The sequence below is a fragment of the Pecten maximus genome, chromosome 3 (assembly GCF_902652985.1).
Source record: "Pecten maximus chromosome 3, xPecMax1.1, whole genome shotgun sequence".
Lineage (NCBI taxonomy): Eukaryota > Metazoa > Mollusca > Bivalvia > Pectinida > Pectinidae > Pecten > Pecten maximus.
The window spans coordinates 50,884,551-50,905,053 of NC_047017.1; the positions used below are offsets into that span (position 1 = coordinate 50,884,551).

The window sequence follows — 20,503 nt, forward strand, 5'->3', positions numbered from 1 at the left end:
ACTTGAAGCGTTCAATTAACCATGCGAGAGATAGCTGTAGGGCACGCACAGCTACTTATTTTATACTACATGTATTACTAAAGATTCCATCTCTTTATTCGCTCATTTGAAGTCCAAATAGTGTGAAATATATATCAAATTAAAGTATGATGTTTTCGCTACCTGTTAAATGATGTTATTGTATAGGTTTGATGGTAAATAAGAGCACGAGGGGACTCGAAAGATGGTATCTCTGACATTTACAGTAGACTTTTTTCACCTGACCATGGGGTCTGTTCGTTTATGCGGACAAACCGATTCGTCAGTTTTTCGGCATAGCAGTATAATATTCTTTTCGGATATGACGCGACAGGTGGCGTTACTGGTCAAGATGAAGTATGTTATTGGTCAATGTAGCGGTAAATGCAAAATGCATATATGCAGTTAAAAACGAAACAAAGTTAAGATTGAATGCAAGCTGAATAAGTTGATGCATCTTTTAAAATGACACATTAATAAAATCATATTCCTGATACAAATGCAGTATTATCACCAAAAATGATTCAGACTGATATACTTTTGTTATCCGTGCTGAAACGAATTATTTCACCAGCAGTGTTACAAACTGGGTATTATCGACCACTGGGTATTATCGACCATTTGTCTCATTAAATCTTGATATAAGTCGTAAGAAGCTTTGTCTTGTCATTCAATCGCTTCTATCACTTAGAATACTCCATTCGGAATAACTTGAGGTTTTCCTTAGATTTCTGAGAGCCTTTAAATTCCTAATGGATAACATTGTTGAAACTGGCAAGCGCGGGTCTTTCAAAACAACGTAACGTTATACGGGATAATTTAACTGGAAAGGGAAAATGAAAGTGTTTTTTTTAACATGCACACGCAGACAGTCTGCCAGTTTTTATTGTTTGAACTGTATATGAATGAGTATTTTTAATGTTTTTTATGAAAAATGGGATAGTCATGTCAGCTACAAGAAAAATGGGATGGTCGATAATACCCTGATGAAATTATAATCGCAGGGTATTATCGACCGTTGACTAAATAAAAAAATAAATGGGAGTTCCGCACGTATGATTTGACATTATACAGGCTATATAAATATTTGACTCATTAGTAAACTATTTGTTCGATAGTGTCATGGTTAAAAAAGAGAAAATAAAGTGATAGTTCCACGAATTTGTTCTGAAATTGAATACGAGTTCGAATACACTCACCAGCACGTAATTCTTTTTTTTTCTGTTGTAATTGATCAATTAGAATTAAGATATGCAGCGCATTGTAACCAAAATAACCCGTATATTCAAAATCAAATTGGCAATTTGATGGATTTAAACTTACAATAAAAGGATTTATTTATTAGATTATATCTTTTTTATATACACTTGTATTAATATTTATTTACCAGAACAGTCCCTAATGAATCAGATACAAGCTTTAATCCCACTGTAACATATTAACATATCAACAAAACAGTTGAAAATAATTAGCACCTGGTTACGTATCAGATTGATGATAAATATCAGTTTATGGTAGTAGATTCCGTACAGCAACGATGCAACTCTCATAAACCTGAATCGGGATGCTGATATTCAGGCATACTGCAGGTCCTGGTGCAACTTCTGTCTGTAAGGCCTATATATATGTAGCTTGAAACAACTTACATTTTGTATTTGTTTCCATAGTTTGTTTTCGACACCCTATACCTTATACATTTCTGTAGTTACAACTATGATTTTAAAAGAAGATTCGTATATGACCGAGGAGTGTATTATAGCAAGTTTGGATGAAAATATTGTCGATAAAAAAAAATTATACTATCAATTCTTTAAAAAGTTTTCTTACGGTCGATAATACCCGGAAGTGGTCGATAATACCCTGCGTATATTATTGAATAACACCGAAGGTTATCTCAAGGTCATAACACGTCTGTGCATCCAGTTGGTCAATTAATATGGCTCGTCAATGAGGCTATCGGATCATCGATGTTTGAGCAGTATGTGACAGTGCAACTCTCGGATGCAGTGAATTTACCCTTAAACGGTCGATAATACCCCAGTGTGCTCTATGCCGTTTATCTTTTTGAAGGATATTTCTTGTTAAATATGTTTCATAACATACATCTTGACGGGTCTGCAAATGTTAATAAGGCTTTGGAAGTCTTTGTCAAAGCCCGTCTGAAAACAAAATAAAATCACATAAACGAACAACACCGGTCTAACTGGTCCAACGGTTTGGACCGCAAAAACGAACTTCGGCCCTATAATCCCATGTGCCACGGGACCGAAACGGATCAATAAGGCGTGAAACATTCATCCTTAGAAATTGATTAGATAACGGGATGTTGATAGCTTGTAACATTAAGATATTTTTCTATTTTAGCGGGTCGTATATAAGATGCATAACATCTTGCAAATTTTCTATGATAACGGGCCGTGTTTAACATGTTACAAATTTTCTATTATAACGGGCTATATTTATAAGTGTTTTCTATCGGATATGTATAGGCTTATATTTACCTCTGATCCTACGTCATTCTATTTTCTACGGAAGCCCTGGAGGGACATTTTGAGTTACTACTTATTACTTATTAGTTATTACTTATTAGTTATTACTTATTAGTTATTACTTATTAGTTATTAATTACTAAATTATTGTATAACAGTACGTTACTTTATCATATCGTTAAGATAAATGATGTTTTATATAAATAGTAATATAGTAAAGTATAGTAATAAATAGTCACAAATAAGAAATAACAAGTAAGAAATAAGAAATTTTCCTCAGGGACTTGGTTCATGCGAGTCCTTATAAAGGGCCGTATATATAACAATATCTCACAAATTTTCTATTATAACGGGTCCTATAGCATGTTACGTCTTACTATTTTCTTTAATTATAACGGGCCGTATATAACAATGTAACATCTTACTAATTAACGTTTGTATAGTGTATTATGGAAACATCAGTTTACATAGTGATATTAGTTTACAAATCCATCATGACTAACTATAACTAATGCACAAAAAATCAATTTATCTTAACCTCCCGCACAAATTAGCAGGTATGTTTTGTTAATTAAATCATCAAGAAATGATTGGCAACTCTATGATTTTAGTTCACAGTCGTGTGTCGCAAGTCAAGTCTTCAAACACGACGTAGAAAGATATCTACACCACGTTAACCATGTTCGGGCAACTACGTGTACTGGACCGCGAGTGGCTTACAAGAATACCTCTAAACAATTACAAGGTGTGACGGTCCACGCGCTCGTCATACCTGTCACAGCACCACAGGAGTCTGTGATTTCGAGCGTTCCAATCGACACGCGCCGATAATTGCTTGTGAGTTGACGCGTATAGTTTCCTATGCTTATGTTGTTATAACATTTAGCTTGAGTTTTGTTAATTTAATTGTAATTTGAACCCTCAATGGATAAAGTTAAAGTAAAGCAAACATTGTACGATCAATTTTTACAAAAATGGGAAAGTCCGAAAGTGATATTTTTAACTCTTCGATGTCAGTTTGGTAATATAAAACAGAGATCTTTATAATAACTATTAGTATAAGTCTCTGTATAAAAAAAGAATGCAATTTTGAAGAAAATATTTTTTTTTTGATATACCAGAGACTTGTATATCAATACCGTGATGACAACGAAAGAATGTTATTCTGTAAATTTAGAACAAGTAACCATAATTCATTGTAGAAACTGAAAGATTGCATAATGTAAATTATCAAAATTGGATTTGTCCACACTGTGATACCAATGACATCGGTGATGAATTTCATTATTTATTAAAATGCCCATTTTTGACTGTTAAACGAAAACTATGTATTAAGAAATACTTTTATACTATACCTGATATTGTTAAATTTTCACAGCTAATGAACTCTAACAATATCAAAACTTTGGGGAATTTATGTAAAATCAAAGTACTGTTTAAAAAAGTTATATGATTTTTCCTCCATATATATTGTTATTGTTAAATGTTGTAAATATGCTCTCTCTATATATTGTATATTTTGTAAAGAGAAGGAATAAACAAAGTTGAAAAGTTAAGAATTTCGATTATACTATAGGGGATTCATATTTTGTTTAAATTGAACATATCATTTACTTGTCAGATTTATATAGGTGGAGTAGGCACGTTTCTGCAGTAATGGGGCGATCATATATACCGTTAGATGGAAATTGACAAATAAAAAATAAGAATCAATATTGGTATGTATCAATCCATGCCCTCATAATAAATGTTATAAACTGGGTAGTATCATTACCATGTCTTCAAAACGATTCAGAAACCAATACAAATATTATATACGACCAGTTACATTGTATAATAGAAAATTAGTAAGATGTTACCACAGGTACTTGGGGTAAGAAATTACATTTGTATATATAAACTATATAGCCTCGTATCTTACCCCAAGTACCTGTGAGATGTTACATGTTATACGGCAAATTATAATAGAAAATTAGTAAGATGTTAAATTGTTATATACGGCCCGTTACAATAGAAAATAATGTTGCGAACATTGAATAGATACCAACAAATGTGCTGGTTTTAATGATCAATTTCTAACGATTAATGCACATTAACTCAGAAGTATATAATATATATATTATAAGTGATATGGTTACAAGAAAGACTAGAACTCGCAAATAACATAAGAAAACACACCCTACTTTTCTGTTTCCGTTTCTATATTGGTTTCAGTTTGCTTACAACTTACAGCATTCTAAAACGTAATTCCTTCTTTTTATAATGGCATTTTTCGATTGATCCATTTCGGTGATTCGCCGCACCGTGTAAGACCAATTCGTCATTCTATTTTCATTAGGAATTAATGCATACGGTCCTTTGTGTTTTTCAAGTCTTTAAGGCCTATATAGGAAGTACATAATCCACGTGTTAATTACCATAGTTACAAGCCAATCCACGTGTTAATTACCATAGTTACAAACCAATCCACGTGTTAATTACCATAGTTACAAACCACAGAAACACATAATATACCAGGTCAGCTTTTATTTTTCCCCGATTGTCGCTTGTAAGCAGTGTTTTGATCAAATCAGAAAAAAGTGATATTTTTCACAAGTGATTTACTAATTTAATTCTGCTTGTACTTTTACAAGGGTCTCCATGTCAATCTATCTGGGTACTCTCCATTTTTTTCAGACACAATTTCTTTCTTCTTCAATATACCGTATGGAGGCTTACCTCCTGAAGAATGTAAATTCTTCTTTATATAATGGCATTGTGTAATATCTTAAAATTCTGGTAAAACTGCCAAATCACTAAATCATGGAATTACAATATAATATATACATGTATATACATATATGTATGCATGTCTTTTTGGGGGAAGAAACTTGATTATAGTGATCCATGAATGAATTATTACAATATTTGTTGAAACCAGAACTTTGTGATGAATGTATACAGATTAAATACACTCACTATTTAACCATATACATATGGAATTTACAAATAGTGCAATGTCAACATGTATAAGTGATATAAACTGTCACAAGCTTTATCATTTGTCTGGGCAAGTTAGGTAATTGGATGAACTGGTTCACAGTGACACAAAGTGCACACTTTGATAGTGTGTACCAGGAGAAAGACTTCAACATTCTACAAAGATATAGTACTTTATGAATGATACAAGCATGGAGTAACCATCACAAAAATCTACTAAGAGCTGCCATAACAAATTAACAATATTTGTGATAATCCAAGTTTAGAAATTTTATATTTATTATACAGTCATATTTACAGTAAAAAAACATCTAATTAGTCACTGTATGTTAATACTGGGTCATATAATTTACACAGCTGTATTGCCCCAGAAGCAACAGTACCTGTTGCTAATAACATTCTGGTAAATACATAAATGTTGTTGCTGCTTTAGCAAAACAAGAGGCTGAATGGGCCTGTGTTGCTAAATTGTATTTACAGTTTTGACGATTCTCTGCCTTTCAGTCAAACTTAAAACCGACTCCTGTAGCCTAAAAATGTACCAGCCAAACATCTTGTTTATGGGCCATTTGGTTAATCAGAAAACAGAGGTTTTTTTTCAATATTTGTAAACTTTATTTGGTGGTGGCACAGTGGTACCACACTTGCCTTTAACCCAGGGTTTAAACTCCTGATCAGACATGATAAGTAAGTGGTCAATTCTTTGAATGTCATTTTTTCCCAATTTCATATGGATTGGTTCAACAAGAGAAGTGTTTCGAGTGTGACCTTGAATTTGTTCAACAAGAGAAGTGTTTCGAGTGTACCCCTGTGATCTTGAATTTAAGTCAATGTAATTTCATTTTATAGACTTTATTAGGTGTCATCCAGAGAAATACAAGTAAAATATCTTGATTCAAGACTTTGTTGTTAAAAATCAGAAGAAGCAATTAGAGTATTTTAACAAATTTGACTCCTATGACCTTGAATATGGGTCAAGGGTGTTTCTTCTTTGCAGACTTTGTGGGGCTCCATCCCTGCTTGTTGAATATCATGACTATCTATCATCTGATTTTCGAGAAGGTGTTTAAATGAAAATTTTGATGATGGCTGGATGGCAGATGACAGATGGACAACATGACATAAGCTTAGTTTGCCTTTTGGGCAGGCGAGATAAAAATTGAATGATCTTATTAATTTGAACTTGAAGTTGTCCCTTTCAGTTCATTCAGTATTGGAAGCACTGTCCTGAAGATCAACATGGTAGATATAGCTAGCTGGCAATACTCATCAGGTCAGCTTTACATAATTAGTTAGGTAATATGTTTTGGAATTAAAAAAGAAATTGACAAATGATATCCACTTGTCAAATAAAAACCAAAGAAGTACCAAATGGATTGATGTGTTGGTTTTATAATGTAAATACTTCTCACAATTAACATATGTACTTTCAGATCTGTGAAATAACCCACAAATCACTCTCATATTTTTTTGTCAGAAATATTATGTTCATACACATGATATCACTATTTTTCATAGTAAACAAAGTATCACTGTTCTTCATTTGGCTTCTTCTTTTTCTCTGGTGGCTCATCATCTGAAGATATAAAGACAGCTGATCAATTGAAGTTGAACTGAAGTATAATCTTCAAAATTTAGCAATTAAATACATGTACTATATTGTACCAAGAAACCAGAGGTTTGAGCAGACTGACAATCTGTGGTCCTGTAGATATACTGATAATACTCACAGCATTTCTGTAAATAATTTATTTTAATATGGCAGGATCCACAATTTTTAAAAATAAAGCAGAAAGATCTATACAAATAAAGAAAAAAATTTTAGAATGATCACATACTGCAGTTATTACAATAGAATATGTGATGAACTTTGTAACGGGAATGGATTTTGTGGGTTATTTACCTTTGTTTGAGAGTTGTGTCCCTTAGCAGAAGTATGTATTTGTGTATGTATTAGAGTATTTTGTTGAATTATAGTTGAATTATTAATTGTGAGTGTGAATATATGTGTTCAGAATGTAAAATATATGTAGTATGAGAGTATGTATATAGTTTGGGAATGTGTGCGAGTAACTATGATTGTGTATTTTATATTGAAAACAGTGTATGCTAATCTATGTGCACCATTGTTAATGGAAAAGGATGCTAGTTTATATGTGCACCATTGTGAGTGGTAAATGATGCTAGGCTATATGTGTGAATGTAATGAGTATGTGTGGGAAGATATAGAAGCCTTTTTTTTTTAAAGGAGTTATGTATTGATAATAATTACAATGTTGATTCCATATTACTTTCCAATTATTGAATGACGTTTTTATCTGTAAATATTGAATAAAATTTTATGAAACTTAAAAAAAGATATAGAAGCCTAGTTTCCTCTGTTATTGTTAATGGGTTTATCTCTGAACCTTTTTCCATCACTCGTGGGGTAAGACAAGGCTGTAGTTTGTCTCCCCTTTTGTACATTTTGGTTTTGGAACCCTTCGCTAAAAAAGTTCGTGATGACCCCGACATTATTGGTATTAAACTTCCGGGTTCCGCTGAGTCTGCAAAAATTTCCCTTTATGCTGACGATAGTACTGGCATTTGCTGCACCCATTCATCTATTCAAAAACTATTCTTCTGGTGTGATTTGTATGGCAAGGCGTCAGGGGCTAAATTGAATAGAACTAAAATCTAAGGGAATTTGGTTGGGGAAGTGGAAATCTCGTTCTGATCATCCTTTTGGCATAAGCTGGATAGAGAAGCATAAAATTTGTGGGGTTTTGGTAGGTAATAATATTACCCCTGACGAGATTTGGCAGCCGGTTTTAAAAAAATTTTCAAGGACCTTAGATTTATGGAAAATGCGAAATTTATCTTTGACACAAAAATCAATTATTGTAAAGGTCCTTGCGTGCAGTACAATTTGGTATGTTGGTACTATTGTCACAATGCCTAGGCATTATTTGGCACTTTATCAGAGAACGCTGTTTAGATTTCTGTGGAATTCCAGGGCGGAGCCACTTGCGCGCTCCGTAGCTTATGGTTATCCTGCTAGTGGTGGACTCTCTATTGTTAATATTTAATGTAAAACTACAAGCTATTCGGCTGAGGCACTGTCAAAAATTTGTTTGTGAACAGTCTGAAGCCAAGTGGAGATTTTTGACTATGTATTGGCTCTCTATTCAGTTTCGTGATTTTTATTCTTTTGATAATAATTTCCCTCATAGTGAGTGGTGTCCCCCTTTTTATACTTGTATGTATGAACTGTTCAAAAAGTATAAAACGGATTTTCCGGATAGTAATTTTGAGTCATCGTCGACTAAAGATTTTTATTTACAAATATTGTCTGGCATTGTTAAGGCACCATGTGTTATAAGACTTTTTCCATTAGTTGACTTCAAGTCTGTTTTTCTGAATGTATGCAACAAGTTTTTGGATACCCGCTCTAGGGATGTAGTTTTTAAAATTGTTCATGAAATATTACCTGTTAATTTTCGCATGTACAAATTTGGTGTTGATGCGTCGAAAAATTGTACATTTTGTGATGGTTTTGAAACCATTTCGCACTTATTTTATGAATGCTCCTTTATTCAACCTTTAGTTGCATTAGTTAATTCTTGGGTACACCAGATTTCAGATGGAAAGGTCCCTACTGATTCAGAGCTTTGGCGTTTTCATGCCCCTGTGGGTCTCACTCTAAAAGTAAAGTCTCTTGTTCTGTATTTAATGGCAGAATCCCTATCATCGATTTGGTTTATCCGTTGTTCCAAGAAATTGTACCAAAAGTCACCTACCGTACTTCTAATTCTCTTGTCTGCCATTTTCTTAACAACATTTGTATGCGTATGCAATCTGATTTTTCCCGTTTTCCCCAGATGATTTTCTCTGAGTACTGGTGTACTACAAATATATTTTGCTCCATCCAAGAGGGTAAACTGGTATCCGATCTGTTTCTTTTATAATTACATCGATGGTTTTGTGCTTTATTTATTTATCTAAAATGTTTTTTTTTAAAGGAGTTATGTATTGATAATAATTAAAATGTTGATTCCATATTACTTTCCAATTATTGAATGACGTTTTTATCTGTAAATATTGAATAAAATTTTATGAAACTTAAAAAAAAAAAGATATAGAAGCCATTGGCTGGTACTTCATTGTTGCAAGTTGGTTGTTTACTTTCCTTCTATTCTTTCCCTTTTAATTTCCTTTCTACATTTCCATGACACTTGATAGAAGCGATTAGCTGGTTTCTTTCCTTCAGTCTTTCAAGTCTATGTTTTGGGGTAATAGCTGCTTCGTGTATGGACGATGGTTTTATTCTGTGGTGCTGTAATTAGTTATGGTTACTAGTTGTTTTATATTGCCAATGATAGTGCTGATTAAATGTAGGACCTGTATCTAATTCTTGTGTGGTTTATATATTCAAATCATGGTACTATTAAGCATAATTAAGAACCTGGGTTTTAAGGAAAATCAAACCGTTACAAACTTTAACGAAATTAAAACAAAGAGAACTTATCAAAGCTATAGATACACCAAAGCAAAGAAGACATCACACCAGACAGGAAATGTTTATAAGAGAAAGCTAAGCATTACATAATGATAACACCAAATTAATCGTAGGCTGGACATATCATTTGATGAGTAAAATTTAATAAAGTTACACCTACTGATGTATAAAGCAGTGGAAAACATAGAAATTAAGTTTTCAATGTTTCTGTGAAACCTATTCTGTAAAATTCTAGCTTAGCAAGATTTGTTTTCTGTTGATTCACAGCATTATAAGCTACAGTACATTTATTTTTACATTGGAATTTAGAGTTGATAATTCTAACTCACAAATAGGAAACAGACCTGAAGGTTGTTGAGATTTTGCAGTCTTTCCATCACTCCTGAACAGCAGGTGTCTGGGGAAATTAAACACCACACAATACATGTCCTTGTTTGGAGCTACATTCCTCACAAACCTTACAGTAGCATCACCTGGTAGTGGCTCCCCTAGGTTCTCCTCTGCAAGCTCCTTGGCAGCTTGACTAGTATTTTCTGCCTTCCCAAAGACATAGCAATGAACAAAAGGAATCAGATGATCTGGGAAAGTATCCTGATCACTAGCTCTGTCTGACAATAGACCGATGAATTCATCCAAAAATGTCACAGCTAAGGCAGGCAGATTCATAACAGCATATGTCTTATGATATCTTGTATAGCTTAAATCCCATCTTCTTAGAAGTTCAGGTTTCATGACAAACTTTATGAAATCTCTGCCGTCCAAATTGCTGCAATTTACTTTTGTTTTCACTTTATTGATAGCAAGATTTTCCAACAGACTTTTGTAAGAATGTGGGTTTAAGTCATTGGCAAACACATCTACACCCCTTCTCCCGGCTAAAACTGCAAATGGTCCAACTCCAGCAAACACGTCAAACATCAAATCCTTCTTGTCCAGTTGATTAGCTATCTTGGCATGCTCTGTACCTAAAATGAACAAAATTTAAAGGAATATTTTTAATATTTCAGAAGTTTTTCTGTTGTTACTTCACAGGTCTTTCCATATGAAGAATAAAAGCAGGAAAGTTTAAAATAACAAAAACCACAATGCAATTGTCCAATATTCTTCTTAAATCTGAAAGTTTTTTATGCTCATTGATTTATATTCATCAGTAGGGCACCCAAATATCACGATAACACAGCATCCATAAGCACGCTTTGGTCGCTGGTCATAATTTCACAAGTTCTTATATGTACTTTTTAAAGTTGAATACAAAGATCATTATCAAAAAGCAAAATGCAATGCAAAATACCCAGCCTTGAATTCCAGTAGACTTTTGCAAAGTCAAATTTAAATGAAACTCCATTTTCCTTGACTGTTGTGATAGTGTCATCTTCTCCTGCAATGACCTCCATCTGAAAGTTTCGGAAAGTGTTGTCAATGTTGTTGAGTTTGTTCACAACTGTTCTGATATAGTTATTTTTATCCAACAACACTTGACCTGTAATGAAATATGAAATACAGTTATACTTAAACAATGTATTAACAATGATGTATCAACAGGAAAACATGATACTTTTAATCATGTAGATAATTTATTTGAATATTTTTAAATCTAGCCTAATCTGAATTTTATCTTGCACATGTGGCATTTGTCAAGTAATGCAATAATATTATAAGTATGTTGTACCTTATATGTACACTGGTATATATACATTGTTTAGTTACCAATATTACAGACACTGCACAGCCCAATATGACTGTGTTATATCTAGCAGAGTTTCACTTGGTAACCCCCCCCCCCCCCCAAAAAAAAGCAACCAAAAAACAATAGATCCCAGAGGGATCTCTGCACCCACTATAGAATGACCTATTTCAGTCCTATGAAAAGACTGATCTTTTCTCTCCTTTTCCTTCTTCCTCTCAACCGTTTGATAACATGTGATACCTACATATGGTATAGAGATTCAGACTAGTTATGGTTTGTCTCTAAATTATTCCATTTTCTTATCAACGTTGTTTTTCCTCTAGCCAAACTAGAGGCTTACTACCTGGATATGTTTTGGCAACCCTCCTGAGATTCTTTTTCAAACAATTTAGAGATAACAATAAAAGTATATCAGGATAACTGCAGCTCTTGTGCACTTGGTTCATGTGTGTGCCGATCATGTTTGCGACCTGAGTGCACAGAGGTTTGTATCTGAACATTATGTGTGAAAGGTTCAATTGGATGAGGGTATTGACTGTGTTGCACAGACTTTTCGTTTCATGCCCTGTATGTATCATCCAATTCCCCACTACCAGATCATTCTCCATCAAGCCATCAAACGATGGATGTGCTACTCTCCTATATTCTCCAGTCACATATTTCCATGATGTCAGCCCAGATAAGTGTATAATGTGTGCCACATGTAATTAGTGCATTAATGTTTCATATGTTACTGTCGATGTATCATGTCCAGATATCATGTGCTGTAGGTTTCTTTGAGGAATAAATGAACTTGAGTCTATCCTAGCCATGTAGTGTCAGGTTGTGATAATGTTAACTGACCCAAGGAGCTACAAAACTAATTAAATTATACTATAACTGTCCTTATGTCTCACCAATGATTTGTCTATAATCGCAGAGTTCTTCCTTCAAGTTCAAGTGTATGATGTGGCCAACAATGGAGTAACCGGACACTATTCCTAGTTCTTTAGGAACAATTGCCTGTAGAATGTCTTTGGCTTTCCAACTGTCATAGTTCAACTCCACTTCATCTTCAAACCAATTACTTAAGTCAACTTCAGCTTTAATCAATTGATTCCTAAAGTCTTCTCCGAGATCTTGAAAACATGTTACTTTATCTGGATGGAAAACTAGGGTTTTGAAATCTTTTTCTTTTTCAGTGTCCATATTCTTCAAATTTACCCGACACTCTTTAAATATCCACTCTTCGAAATATTTGGCAAATAGTTGCAATTGCTTCTTTTTTACTGGTAATGCTTGCACTGTGACTTTCTTCTTGAATTTCTCCTTATCAAGAATCTTCATTCCAGCTACACATGACGGGGGAGTTACTTTTAAGTGACTTTCTGTTCCTGAGACATCACAAGCAGAGGAACAGTTGGAAAGATTCACATTGATGGATTCTTTTGATTGATCCATTTGTGTAGAAATAGTTTCGATTTTCTCTGATGTAGCCATTGGTTTTGTTGAGGTACAAATCTGTTGCGACTGTAAACAAATAAATACACGATGACGTATGCTTGAAAATTGTGACAAATTTACATCCTGCGATCGGTGAAGAATGGTCGATATATTTCTCTTCGCATAACTGAGTGTTCTTATCGTTCTTCTAAAAACTGGCAATGAAAACATATGGACAAAAAGTCTCCTATTTCCATTCAGACAGTTAAGGCAGCCAAGAAAGCAATCCGAAAGCAATACACGTGAAGTAACCGGAAGTATCGACATAATTTACCTCAAAAGGTAGAAGAGTATTTCCTCTTCGGGGATATTTCATTATACGGTATTATTCCATTGAAGTATATTCAAGTTATTGTTACTTTTTATGCTGTCACTTAGCATCTATTTTCTTATAAATAATATACTTATCACAATAATTACGTGATTTTGGTATGTGTTAGTCAAACAGACATGGTTTGATGTTTCGTCCCAATGAATTACCCCCTGGCCACCATTTACGAGTTGTCGGTCCTGAGAGGTCCGAGTGATACACACTTCGGTGATGGATGACCTGGGATGTCCTAGATGTAAAACTACGAAATATCGGAACCCTTCTCTTAAACTTCTAGTAAACATATGTGGCCATTCACTGTAAGCATCACTATTGATAATGTTCTACACCTATGAACTGGTTAAAGCTTTGCAACTGTACTATACACGTACAGCACAGGGGCACGTTACAATAAATGTATTCTCTTACACTGATACATAGAATATCGTTTCATGTATATTATTGTAACGTACCCCTGTGAGTAGTGTGATTTCAAAATATTTTATCATCAAGTAATACATGTATGTACAATTACATAAAGATGTATAAATAGATGGATAAAACAACTTCTGAAAAAATCTTTCCCAACTCACCAATTTCTTCCCAAAATGAAACAAAACGTCCATTTCCCAAACCTGTGAGAGAAAAAAACCTGTGAAGCAAAACAGCATTTATCCTTTTACATGATTATGACCAATATCGCCTAGTACCTCTTGTTTAACAAATAATATGCATACAGTATATACACCACATTCAGTGAATGGAAATAGCACATAAATACAATTCAAAACTGCTGATCCACAGATGTCACCTGAGCAAAATCCACCTCTGTCTCACAGGAAGTTCCAGCACCTAGCCTGCATTATCACTTCTTTGTAAATGGCTTCAAGTTCAATCTTTGCAATTTCTGCCAATACTACAATACCCAGCTGGATGATTTTTTGTTGTCTTTAACTGTCATCCCACAGATATTTGTCTCTGAACCCTATAATTTGTAGCTATTGCCAAGACATTTAATGTGGCTGAGTGAACACAGAGTGTTGTACTAGGAAGCTCAAACATCCTATAGTACTCCCTATAATATTCCTGTACTGTCAACCATCACTATTTTCCCTCCTTGTTGTGACCAGATGAGAAAATGTGGTTGTAGGTTTGTATTAATGTCAGGTTAAGTTTTCTGTTGACCCCCATTCTACAGTTATGTCGCAATCGAGGATACAATGTACCACTCTGTTGAGTTGAAGTCTTCCTTAGCTTTCTGGTTTGTACAAAGGTAACAAATATTCATTCCTTTTATTCAGAAATGTCTGCAAACTTCCCCAGGACTTTTTCATGTCTCAATATGTATCCTCATTTTAGAGTAAGAATACTATACAGACAGGATGAGTGTGGGATTTATTTTTCTGTCTCGCATAATATATATGTTATTTGTCGTTCATGTGAGAGAACTGATGTGCCTAACCTGTCAATAGTAATATAATCTACATTAATGGTCAACATTTTACAGTAGTACAGTTGAGTGTAGTTTATTATGCTATCTTATATGTTCAGTTATACCATGAATATTGAAGATATAAGTTTTTGTGTATTAGTTGTGTGTCATGCTTTGGTCACACAGCTTCCCTCAGTACCTGGTACAGTACTTCCCTTAGCAACAGTTGATCAGAATCCCAACCATTTTTAAACAGCAGAGTTTCTGAGAGATTGTAGTATTTTCAGGGATTCATCAATTTGATCTGGTATTTAATTTCAGATGTGAGAGCTGTGTGGATTTATTGTTCATCAAAGGTTCGGGAGCCTGTCCAGAATGTGGTACTGCCTTACGCAGAAACAACTTTCGACTTCAACTATTTGAGGATGCCTACATTGAGAAAGAAGTAGAGATAAGAAAGAAATTGTCCAGAGAGTAAGTAAAACTATTTTTGGTTTTATAGCCTATTAGATTCTCTATGAGTTATAAATTTCACTTTTATGTGATCAAGCATGTACATATAATTAATGTCCGAATTTGAAGAAAGTGTTGGCCCTATAGCCTCAGTCATCTTACAATGATCTGTCTTCAGCATGATAACAACTAGCTTAGAACTATAATGATATTTTTCAAATAGAATGATCCAGTGTCTGTAAACTCCTGTGTAGATGTGTATATTAAAATTTGAAAGAAATCTCACCAAAAGATTGTTTTAGCAGCCTCAATTTCTCAGAAAGCACTGAAGGAATCTCTCAAATTGTATATGTAATGTCTTCATGGTTCACTTTTGTGCATACTAATGTTGCAGATATCTCAAGACTTTACTAAATAATTAATTGTAATTTTCAAATAGCTTTAACAAGAAAGAAGATGACTTTGATTCACTCAACGAATACAATGATTACCTGGAGATGATAGAAACAATTGGTATGTATTAGGACATATTATATACCATGTAGGTACATGTATGTATTTATCCTTTCGGTCTACCATCTTTTGCCACATACAGGAAAATCATGTAAAATAAAGAAACAACTGTTTTTGTCTCACAATTCTTTCTCAGTCTGTATGATAAAACATTATCTAAATGCATTAACATCATATCTTAGATTTGTATAGATCATAAATATCAAAAGTCGTCAAAGATGATTCTAGTATCGGTATGCTAAAGGTACAATTGGCATTATCAAGGTTTAATTTGAAATAAAAATGCATTTGAATTATTATTAAAATATTTTTTCAAACTACTCCAGGATGTCCGATAGAAAATATAGCTAAATAAAACAGGTGGTCAAGAAACAAATATGCTAAAAGAAGACAGACGACAACTTTTGATAAACTCCTTTTCAAAAAAATTGTTATAAATCATGTTATTATTAAGACTGTATACTAGAATATTTTGGTTGGAGATCCATGAAAAGTGATTGGAAACATATTTCCTGCTTTTAAACAAAGATATACTCAGGTAATATAAATTAGATATGTCGTTTCAGTGTTCAACCTTTCAAATAATGAAGAGGTGGAAAATACAAAGAAGATGATAGAACAGTACAGGAGGGAGAATAAAGACCAAATCCTGAAGAACAAAACCAAATTGGTATACATGTGTTATTTAAGTTCATCATAGTATTCTATTAAAATCTAATCAAAGTATAGGATCATTGATTGAGGAATCATCTACATTAACAACTTGTAATTACAATGATAATATACAATTTTGTGTCTCAGTTCAGGGCTAAAAGTGGATATTTTGACCAGGTGGTCTATTGAGCTACCAAGGCAATAAAATCTAGGCGCTGATTGCATGCAATGTATGCTTTAGATTGTGATCAGAGAAGTGTTTATGTGTCGTGAGTAGGGCACATATTCTAGATTTTACTGCATATCTGATATTTTTCAAAACAAATTTTTTAGTCACCATGCAGGCACCTTACAGGTAAATAACTGGTTGCTAATGGTTAATTTTAGGTGCCATGGCCACCAAAATAGGCGCCACTTTAGGCCCAGCAGTTGGTTTATTTTATTTCATTTTTTGTAGTTCATACACATTCAGTTGCATAGGTAATTAATATTTAATGGAAATTGGTAAAACTTTTGATAATAATTTAAAATAGGGATTTGTAATATTTAGCTTTTACAACATACACTTGAATTGTCACCTAGCAAGTGCACTTTAGAAATATTTTATTTAGCCATCCATGATGCATAGAATATTACACCATTTTAGTGAGTTAGTACAGGTATATGTTTAATAGAAATACTGGTACAATCATTTCTCTATGTCATGTACATGTACTTGTTTTAGGTTAATTAGCTATTTAGTATTTATCTTTTCAAAAAAAATGATACTGAAGCTGTATGCATCTTGTAATATTTCTGGTTGAGAAATTATGTTTACATAAAATGTCTTGTACTTGCATGGTTTGTAAATGATTTGATGTGCAATATTGCTGATATTGATTCTTTTACTTTCTTATTTGTGTTGACATGTAGGGTCGTGATGAAGAATATTTAGAGATGCTGATAGAGCAAGAAAAACAGTCAGAAGAGGTCAGGAAACATCTGTTTGAAGAAGAAGCCAAAATGGACAAAAAGATCCTAAAGAAGAAAAATAAGGAAGCCCTTTTAGATGAGCTGGTGAAATATTTGGAGTATTCTAAACACATTTTTCTGTAACAGTTCTGTTAATTTATTGGACCCTTATATATCATGTTTCATTTAATCTTGATTCCCTGCAAAATAGAAGTCTGTTATTCATATGCTTTGCTCAGCAGTTTTTTGGTGAGAAAAATGTTCTTTTATGGCATGACTTGACTACATTAAGATGGTTCAGTCACCAGTTCAGAAAGAACATCTTAAAGTCTATATTGGACATGTAGAACTTTGTTGTTTTATAACATTGCAGAAATCCTTTTCATTATGCTGCATGTTTGAAATTCAACTTAATTGGTTATTATTCTCCTACGGATGATAACAGGATCCATCAGTGTGGTGGGATGTAGGTCATCAATAACGTATTAGTAAAAATAAAATACTGTACTATTCAGTCAGACTCTTGCATGTTATATCTTCGGTTTAGTCTATAGATAATACTGTTACAGTAAAACCTAATTCTCTACTGTTTTCCAGGAATTTTCGGACTTGCCTGCCTCCCGTATCATGGCCACACACAAAGCTGAAATTGAACAACAGGAGGAGGAGGAGGCTGTCTCTAGCATCCCGCTGCAAGTTGCAACCAAATTCTCAACAGGCATTCGGCTGGTAAATGTTTCTAATGTTACAATAATACATGATACTTCTGATAGTTATATTGTCAGTATAGCTATTGTTCTCAAATATATTTTTACTATAAAAATCAAAACCTCATACATTCATGTATAATTATTTCCCAGGAATTACATTGACTGCTTTAAATATAGCAATATGACAAAGCAAAACAAAAAAGTTATGTACATACAATGTCAAAATAAAAACAATTTTCCTGCAGTTGTGTTTGACTGTTGTTCACTTGTACGCTGGTTATTTTCTACACTAGTGCTTGTGTTACAGGGAATGTCGAGTACAGATAACGAGCCTGCACCTGAACAGAAAGTGGAGATGTACCGCTATAGCCCAATGGAATTAGTTATGTGTGGTCCTGAGCCACCCTCAGAGGAACGCATCTTTCAGGAAGGGTAACTCAACATTCTTACAAAACTTAGAAATGAAAGATTTCAAAGAATTTGATGTGTAAAAACATTTTCTATGAGAAAGAAGTAAATTTATTGTAATTCTTCAAGTTTGACTTTCTGATGTGCTATTGACAATAATGTGTTAACGAAATGGGTATTGAGTGACACTTTTTCTGCCCTGCATCATTTTATGTGACTGCAAGAAATTTTTTCAGACAAAAATTTAATAGCACATGTTAGGGCAGATTTTAGTGATACCATAATTCACATGAATTTTGTATGTATATATAACTATGTTACAAATGTATTTCTATATCCATTGAGTCAGCACAGATTCTTTATTTATAGTTAATCAATTCAGAAAATGACATATAAGAATCATAGAGAAAATGAGGTGATTGGCTTGTTTCCTCTTCTTTCTACTTGGAAATGATACCAGATGTGGGAGTTCTAACTCACTAAACCAGCCTAAGTATTAATACTTCATCTTACATTGTAGGTATCTAAGAAATGTGAGAGAAACATCAAGTCAGGAAAAAGGAGGAGGCTATGAAAGTAGAATGGCATGTCAGCGAGCTTTGATGGATGCCATGTGCGGACTGTTTTTCTTCCCATGTGAATCACAAACATTCCATAAGAATCCACAATAGGGTTACACTTGAAAGAAGTCTGTCTGTTACAGTGTATGTATGCATATGTGTGAGTGTGATGTATGTGTGGCTAATTTGATGTATGTGTGGTTAATGTTTGTTAAAAGGTACAACTGGTGCTAGTTTCTTAGAAGTGTTATCAGTTTTGGATGAAATAAGCTGAAGAATGATCATGAAGAATATTTCTTTGCTTTGCTTTTATCAGTGGTGAGCATCCAGGCAAGAGGAAACACAATTACAATCTTACATTTATACAAGTCTTCACTTAAAAATTCTGTAAAAATTACAGAAATTCAAAACTGAATCTTAATATAACTTATTATTTTTTCCTAATAGAGCTAGTTCTGTATACTGACACACCACTTATAAACCTGAATGTTGATACTATATAAGGAACTGACAAGAGAGGCGGGACTGTGTGTTTGATACTATATAAGGAACTGACAAGAGAGGCGGGACTGTGTGTTTGATACTATATAAGGAACTGACAAGAGAGGCGGGACTGTGTGTTTGATACTATATAAGGAACTGACAAGAGAGGCGGGACTGTGTGTTTGATACTATATAAGGAACTGACAAGAGAGGCGGGACTGTGTGTTTGATACTATATAAGGAACTGACAAGAGAGGCGGGACTGTGTGTTTGATACTATATAAGGAACTGACAAGAGAGGCGGGACTGTGTGTTTGATACTATATAAGGAACTGACAAGAGAGGCGGGACTGTGTGTTTGATACTATATAAGGAACTGACAAGAGAGGCGGGACTGTGTGTTTGATACTATATAAGGAACTGACAAGAGAGGCGGGACTGTGTGTAGGAGAGTGGTTATGAATACTATTGTTTTGATAATACTGTGGTTAATAGTGCAATCTTACCATGCAAAAATAAAAGTGAAATCAAGTATAGATTTGTTTTCAATAATTTCATAGTACTGTGCATCACTTCAGTTTCAAGAAAACATACATATTTACAACATGTACTTGCAAGTGCATGTGTATTTACAACTTCAATTCTTTGCAAGAATATTTAAATTATATGTGGGTCAAGGTCATTTATTGGTCCCTTACTGGCTTGATTCCTTGAGGTATTTTGATCAACCCTCTCACAATTATAAAAGAACATAATTTCTCTTACCCTGGACAGATATCTGCAGTTTTACCGGAGTGAGATTTTCTTATCTCACCCTAGGGAAAAGACGAGCTACACATGCTCTTTGAATGTGGTCTTGTTCTCGATAGGGTGACG

General features: G+C 33.8%; 2 protein-coding genes across 2 annotated transcripts; one reads left to right on the forward strand and one right to left on the reverse strand.

Annotated features, from left to right (window-relative positions):
* Positions 1 to 5,018: 5,018 nt before the first annotated feature.
* Positions 5,019 to 13,395, reverse strand: LOC117324486 (tRNA (guanine(37)-N1)-methyltransferase-like). The gene is made up of 4 exons (XM_033880364.1): positions 12,568 to 13,395; positions 11,276 to 11,464; positions 10,329 to 10,949; positions 5,019 to 7,062 (listed from the first exon to the last, which is right to left on the reverse strand). The coding sequence occupies exons 1-4, from the start codon at positions 13,322 to 13,324 to the stop codon at positions 7,016 to 7,018; spliced, it is 1,614 nt and encodes a 537-aa protein (XP_033736255.1). The 5' UTR covers positions 13,325 to 13,395; the 3' UTR covers positions 5,019 to 7,015.
* Positions 13,396 to 13,646: 251 nt separating this feature from the next.
* Positions 13,647 to 20,163, forward strand: LOC117324487 (CDK-activating kinase assembly factor MAT1-like). The gene is made up of 8 exons (XM_033880365.1): positions 13,647 to 13,783; positions 15,217 to 15,369; positions 15,788 to 15,861; positions 16,428 to 16,531; positions 17,428 to 17,571; positions 18,064 to 18,195; positions 18,484 to 18,608; positions 19,105 to 20,163. Exons 1-8 carry the CDS (start codon positions 13,695 to 13,697, stop codon positions 19,253 to 19,255), a joined length of 972 nt encoding a protein of 323 aa, XP_033736256.1. The 5' UTR covers positions 13,647 to 13,694; the 3' UTR covers positions 19,256 to 20,163.
* The last annotated feature ends 340 nt before the right edge of the window (positions 20,164 to 20,503 follow it).

Excerpts from the sequence above, each read along its gene's own strand:
- LOC117324486 (XM_033880364.1), bottom strand. The coding sequence starts at position 13,324 with ATGTTTTCATTGCCAGTTTTTAGAAGAACGATAAGAACACTCAGTTAT. Across the intron at positions 10,950-11,275 it reads CTACTGGAATTCAAGGCTGG|GTACAGAGCATGCCAAGATA; the intron begins GTATTTTGCATT and ends TGTTCATTTTAG. Across the intron at positions 7,063-10,328 it reads AAAATCTCAACAACCTTCAG|ATGATGAGCCACCAGAGAAA; the intron begins GTCTGTTTCCTA and ends TTATATCTTCAG.
- LOC117324487 (XM_033880365.1), top strand. The coding sequence starts at position 13,695 with ATGGATGACCTGGGATGTCCTAGATGTAAAACTACGAAATATCGGAAC. Across the intron at positions 17,572-18,063 it reads AAGCCCTTTTAGATGAGCTG|GAATTTTCGGACTTGCCTGC; the intron begins GTGAAATATTTG and ends ACTGTTTTCCAG. Across the intron at positions 18,196-18,483 it reads TCTCAACAGGCATTCGGCTG|GGAATGTCGAGTACAGATAA; the intron begins GTAAATGTTTCT and ends CTTGTGTTACAG.